Source organism: Elephantulus edwardii, unplaced genomic scaffold (assembly GCF_000299155.1).
Source record: "Elephantulus edwardii isolate Elephantulus edwardi_28Jun2011 unplaced genomic scaffold, EleEdw1.0 scaffold00243, whole genome shotgun sequence".
Lineage (NCBI taxonomy): Eukaryota > Metazoa > Chordata > Mammalia > Macroscelidea > Macroscelididae > Elephantulus > Elephantulus edwardii.
In genome coordinates, this window is record NW_006399993.1 from 951,990 (window position 1) to 958,833 (window position 6,844).

General features: G+C 38.5%; 1 protein-coding gene across 1 annotated transcript; it reads right to left on the reverse strand.

Annotated features, from left to right (window-relative positions):
• Positions 1 to 439: 439 nt before the first annotated feature.
• On the reverse strand, positions 440 to 6,704 carry LOC102861286 (cytochrome b-c1 complex subunit 6, mitochondrial-like). Its single transcript, XM_006899017.1, has 3 exons — positions 6,651 to 6,704; positions 1,242 to 1,268; positions 440 to 640 (listed from the first exon to the last, which is right to left on the reverse strand). The coding sequence occupies exons 1-3, from the start codon at positions 6,702 to 6,704 to the stop codon at positions 440 to 442; spliced, it is 282 nt and encodes a 93-aa protein (XP_006899079.1).
• Positions 6,705 to 6,844: the final 140 nt, after the last annotated feature.

The following is a 6,844-nucleotide window of genomic DNA, read 5'->3' on the forward strand; positions in this document are numbered from 1 at the left end:
AAAACTCTACAGAGAATAGTTCTATTTTGACATACATGAGGTCACCATGAGACAGAAAAAACAAAACTGCAAAGGAAAAAGTAGCTATGAAGTAGAATCCCACAGATTCTATTTTCATTTTCCCAATTGAGTAGTGATACTGAACATCTTTTCATGTGCCAACTGGTCAATCAGTTTTAATATAAGAAACTATCCCATACTTTATGTGTCATTTTATATAAAATATCTTAATATTTTATGTATTAGCCATGTAAATTTAAACAAAAAAATTTCTGGATTAACTATAATGCACGAGACACGCTTAAAGATATATATGAAGGTAATAATACCTATCCAGTGGGAGTGGCAGATTAGTTGTGTAAAGTGCTCAGTACTCTCCCTGGTATATATATTGGTCTCATACTAAAGGCTTATTGCCCCTACGATGGAAAAGCTATTACTAGCAAGTCTTCCCCTTACTAACTTTAGCATGACTTACACAGTGGTCCCTTGCATGCAAGAAGTCAAAGAGCTCCTCTGTGCAATCTTCTTCTGTGTGTGATCGGGAGGACACGCGTTCATCACAGAGCTCTAGTCGCTCCCTAGCCTTTAAACATTTTTCCATCTGCTCACATTGTTCTCTCACTGTTGTTAGGGGATCCTAAAGGATAAACACAGAAAAAGACGTGAAAAGACAGAAAAAACGTGGTGGGTTTTTTTAAAAAAAAATTATTCTTGTGTGTGTGTACCGTCAAATTGGATCTGACTGGACAGGAGGAGATTGTCCTTCCTTCTCCAGCAGAGAATCTGGTAGATTCGAACTGCTCACCTCTGGGACTACAGTGCAAAATAAGCGTTTTAAGGGGAGCCCAACCAAACCATATGCTTTGATTAATACAACTGAAAAACCAAGGTGCTGCCTCTGAATTACCAAGCAGAAGGCCAGCTGTCAGAGCCACACTGCCACCTAAGTGGGGCCACCTAAGGAGGGTTTCTTTTCAAATTCTTTATGAAAACACAAATACCAGGTGATTTAGTGGCAAATCCTAAGGATGGATCCTCTAGTCCTAGGGCATTGACTGGAGAAGGAAGAAGCCTTATTAAAAAAAAGAAATTCCATTTCTAAAACCCATACTCAACGCTTATTTCACCTTCAATCTCTCCAACCTATGATATAAAGACTCCTCAAAATGCCTTTAAAGTTTCACACAGTTCAAACTTCCTGCTTTTACTATGATGGTTCTAAATCTCAGAGTTCTTACCACTAGTTCTTCCTCCTCTTCTTCCTCCTAAAAAAGGAAAATAAAATTCATGTCAGTGGCAATTTTATGACATATACATACTTCATCAACTTAATAATATAATTAGTGAGGAAAGACATGCCCTCTTACTTCATTAGCAACAAATATATTTTATAAAAGTACATTCTTATCTGTTATAATCTGATTAGTCACAATAACCCTTTAAGGACTCTTAAAGAAGTAATCTCAATTTAGAAATAAGAGTAAATAGACAATTTCATTAGTTTTAGGAGTCATTCAGCTTCAAAGATTCCATAAAGTCTGTTGTTCTTAGATGCCATTGAGTGGAGTATGACTCATGGTGATCCTATAAACAATAGATTGGAACCCTATCCTATCCTGTGCCACCCTCATCATCTCTGACATATGTGATCCCACTGCTGTACTGTCAATCTATCCTGTTGCAGGTCTTCCTCTACTTTGCTGACCTTCTACCTTTCTAAGCATCATGTTTTTCAAGAAATAGCCTCCCCTAACAACATACCCAAAGTATGTGAGATGAAGCTTCATCATTCTTGCCTCCAAGGAAAACTGGCTGCACTTTCTCCAAGACCTATCTTTTCGTTCATTTTCCCAGTTCATGAGACAATCAGTACTCTTCTCCAACACCATAACTAAAGGTATCAATTCTTCTGTCATCCTTATTCATTGTCTAGTTCTCAATGTCTAGCAAATGACTGAAAAAATCATGAAACAGACTATGACACCTTAGTCATCTTTACTCCTTAATATTTTGGAGAAGTCACTGACAGCAGACTTTCCCAATGCAAGACATCTTTTGATTTCTAACTTCTGGCCTCACAAGTGTTGACTATGGATCCCAGTCAGACTAAATCGTTTTGGCAATTTCCATCTTTTTCGCTCTATCATGTTGCTGTCTATTGGCCCAGTGGTAAGGATTTTTGTCTTTTTTGTTGTTGAGAAGTAATTCTTTCACAGACATACTTTATCAGTTCATGTGGGAATGATAAAAATTTTTGATGAACTAAATTTAGTCTTTATATTCCACAATATGAAAAGCAAAAGAGTAATGTTAACACTTTGAACCTGAATTTGGATAGGCAAATGGCCAAACCTAAATTCTCTTTTTAGCCAGAGTTTTACTAGAGATGGTTCTGATCACTGAATTCCCACACTAAAGTAGGCAATCAATGTATGTGCACAAAAGTCTGCATGACCCCACCTATGGTTTAGGAACATTAGATTCTAGCCAGTTACATCTCTTTTTTTGGGGTAAAGATATACACAGCCATTATACAGGTTCCTACTGACAGTGACACTGGTCACATATTTCAAGTTGTCATCTTTTTAAACTTGCCACCTACCTTTTCAAACTGCTACTGTCAATCTGATCTAACACTGGTAAATCTTTAAAAGAACACAATGTTAAAGGCAGGCATGCTTCTTTAATGAAGCTACTGTTTGGTTTAAAAAAATGACTCCTACATTCCATCCCAGCTATTTTGCCCAGCCCTTCTTATTGTCTTCAAACACTCAGCATCAAATTTAATCTACTTTATTTGAAGGAGGGCTTTGGGTTTTTGTTTTTCATAAATCCCACAGAAGCATCAGCAGAGTCTACATCAATAGCAATGTTTCAACAATCTTTAGATATAACATGTTTACACATAGCCTTATGGGACAGTTTGGTCAAATGGCATTAAAAAATTCATATAGTGCACGTTCTATAGCTCAAGTTTGGGAGTAGTGTCTAGGGTCTTAAAAGTTTGCAAGGAGTAATCTAAGATAGTGGTCTCTTACTTTTCTGATACAAAAGAGAAAGAAGGTAACCCAAGATTAGGAATAGATTAGTCAACAGAAGTATCTATCAACCATGGCCTCTTGTACCCCAAGACAACAAAAACTAGTTTTATCAGACTATGATTACTAATCATTCTGTGTAATTCCACAATAGAGATCATGACAGAAGGGGAGAGAAACTGAAAGAGATCTCAAATGCTTAAAAATTCCACACTTACTTGACCAGTTGAGACTAGAGAATTCCACAAACCATGTCCTCAAAGTACTCTTTTAACCTTAAACTCAAACTACCCTGAAGTCATCTTTCAGCTAAGTAAGTTTGGTCACAAAATAAATATCCCATTGATACTGCAACCCTTTACAAAAGTCATCATCTACATGAGATCAAATTATGAGCAACTACTTTATAGCAAAGATGTGAAAATAAAAGGTGGTCAGGAAACAAAATTACTAGCGATCATAACAAAAATAATGAGAACAGACTAAAGATATTAAATTTTAATATTTAAAGATATTATTAAAAAACAGTCACTACTCCTCACTGTTTGTCTGCATGTACAAGACACAGCTGTCCACACTTAAGCAAAGAGAAAGAAATAAAAGAACTTGCAATCTCCCATTGTGTTTTCAACACCAAATTCTACCAAAGATGGAGCAAGATATTTTATACCATTTTCCTATTAGCAACATTGCACAGGTAATTGTGTGCCAAAAGCATTATGACCTATGCTGTAGAAAGAGAAATAATCCAAGCCAAACTTTTCCTATGAAATTTCCAGCCACTGAAAAAATTAAGGTTATACTAAAAAGAAATTTAGGGGTTATATATTGCTCATAAAATCTGCATTTTGTTTTGAGGGGGATTTTTTTAGGTTTGTGCTTTATTTGAGATATTCAGGCCTTGCGTGTGTATTTCTGCAGTGGATACAGGTACTCTTTTCGTTATTGCTTCTTGGTCTTCAGGTTCTTCTCATACTTGTTGAGCCTTGGTGCATGGCACATGTTTTCTTGGGTTGTAGATCCAGGAATTTTTTTTCCCATAGATTTCCTTTTATTGAATTTGTTACTGTTACAGAATTCTTGCATTGCCAAAACGATGCCTGAGAATTCAAAGAAAGAAATGGTACAATGGACAGCTTCATCTACCCATCATACAGTATTATAAAACTTGATTCATGTGCATTTTGATAATTTCACAATCTTTAAAAAGTTTTATCAAGAGCTGGGATTTGAAATCTGCTGCAAGTCTTTAATTCCTAGTACACTATACCATTAAATAACACCTCCACACATTCATCTCAGTTCATTCCTTCGTTACATTAACTCCCAGGAAGATTTTGCTGGAAGAGATGCATTCTTTCCAGGGAAAATTTGTGGCTCAATGACCAAGAGATTACTAGTTAAGGTTTTTGGTTCCCCAACAAAGTATTCGTTTAACCAAGAATCCCTTGTTTCTCTCAATCAACCAACCTCCCCCTGGCTCAGCTACTCACCTCAACACCTCAGAAAGCAGGTAGCCTGTCTGCTCTACCTCAAGTAATGGCAACACTATTGCCCAGAAATAGTTGGCAGGTCCTTTCAGGAGATTCTATATATCTCCCTCAGTGTTCAATTCCTGCATTGACACTTTTTATCTAGACTGAACTATTAAAAATCGCTCCCCGATCAGGATAGCTGTGCTCACCCACTTGCTTCACTCTTGCCAGTAGCAAGTCTGCAACTCCTACATTTGGCAAAGGGATTTATCACAGAGAAACTCAGACTCTCCCCTTCAAAGTGGTACCATATCACTGTGAAATCTTTCTATTGAACCAAAAAGACAAAACCCTGGGTAGCTTCTTCAAATCCTTTTTAAGGGCTTTTTAAAAAAAAATCGAATCAAAATAGTTGAAGGTGTAGTAATCAAAACCAGAAGTGCTACATTACCTGTCTTTTGTCCCTGACCCCCTAAATGATCCAGGAATTTTTACTTCTTGCCCTTAATAGTACCTTCAAAGGTTCTCCTTCTGAGTCTGATTGGTAACAGTGAGAACATGGGCAATGGATTTTCAGACCCCTCAGCTTTGGGAGAGACTGGAAGCTGCACTCTCTGTGGTGGTGGTGACCTGCAGATGCTGGAAAAGCATTATGCTCCACTTCCTTCTTGCCATGAAGAAACCAAGCTTTGATTTTGGCCATAGCTGAGCGATAGAAGTCTGCTGCTGCAGTTCCCTGCATTTTGAAATTGACTGTTTGTGCCTTCCTCCCCTTATTTTACAGTTGTGGGATTTCTGAGCTTCCTGGTGTAATTCCCACTGCTAGCACTTCTTTCTAAAAATAAGACTGTTGTTGTTAGCTGTCCAGACTAACTCTGTGCCGAGCTGGAAAAACAGCCAGGTCTTGAATGCTGCAGCCACCAAGTTAATCATTTTACTAGGGAAAAAAAATCATTATGGGATAAACAAGTTTCCAGATATTATGAATCCACACGTCTAGGATGGCTGTTCTAAAATAATCAGAGATCAAAAGAATCAAGAGAAGACTGGAAACAAAAAAGCTCTGCTTAACAGGAAGAAGGAATCCTGGCTCTAGCATTTAACCTCTCTCTGCTCGTTTTCTTATTTGTATTAAAAAAAACCCCTTAGTGGTAAGGAGTTGTACTGTTAATACAAAGAAATAAAAATTCAAATCCACTAGCTGCTTGGAGGGAGAAAGATGGGCAATCTCCTCTCATAGACTGGTCAGTAATAACTAACACCACCACCGCCTAGACCTCTTCTCACATGCTTTAGCCTACTGTCAAGAGGGGCCAGTCTTTGGAATAAAAGACATAGAGCGGTGCAAAGTGGAGAGTCAGCGAAAGAAAGATCCTCAATGAGATGTACTGACACAATGACTGTAACAATGAGTTTGAACCTATGAGAGAACATGAAGAGGTGCAGGACAAAGCAAGGTTCAGATCTGTTGTTTAAAGGGTCATTATGAGTGGTAGTCTACTGACGCCACTCAACAACACCTACCTCACAGGAATATTGTTTTGATAAAAGATTTAGTGCTCATACAAGGCTTGGAACCTTAAGCAGACAATACTGGCTTTCTTTAGTATATCTTAGTATTCTTACTCTAGGAAAGACATGTCACCTTCATCACAAATTATACTGCACATTCCTACACAGACCTTAAAGACCCTTACCCTCTAAAAACTAAACCACTTACTCACGGAACGAGTGTAATGGCAGCTCTCAAGCCACCATAGAAAGACGGGGTAGGGGATTCATGATTTGCACTGAGGCTAAAGGTAGAGTTGGTCTATTTGCTCCCCAAACCGGTCAAACCAGAGCTTCAGAGTGTCTGAATAAAAATACTATTCGTAAAAATATGTACATTTTAACAGAAGGTCAGCCGACACAGCATTTTTGAACCGTTAAACCTCCTGCAGGTTCGCAGATGAGAAAACGAAGAGAAAGATCTAGTTCTCGACATGGCCACGAACATAAGATGTTAAGTAAGGCTTGAGGGGACCTCAATTCTGGAAAGAACCAGGCCCAAGGGGGCCCCAGCCGTAATTTGGCGGGCTAGGTCCGGAGCTTTAGGGCAGTGAAGAGGGTCAAGTTTATAACCGTGTCTTACCTCCTTCGGATCTCCGGATCCAGTCAACATCTTTTGGTCGTCCTCTAGTCCCATAGCTGGCTCGGTTTTAAATTAAAAAACAGCAGCAACAGAGACAGACACTCCACTTCAGGACCAAGAAGGACTTATAAGGGTCACTCAGAGGATATCCGGCGACTTGGCCGGAAGTGCGGCATACTCGTCTTAGTCGCGAA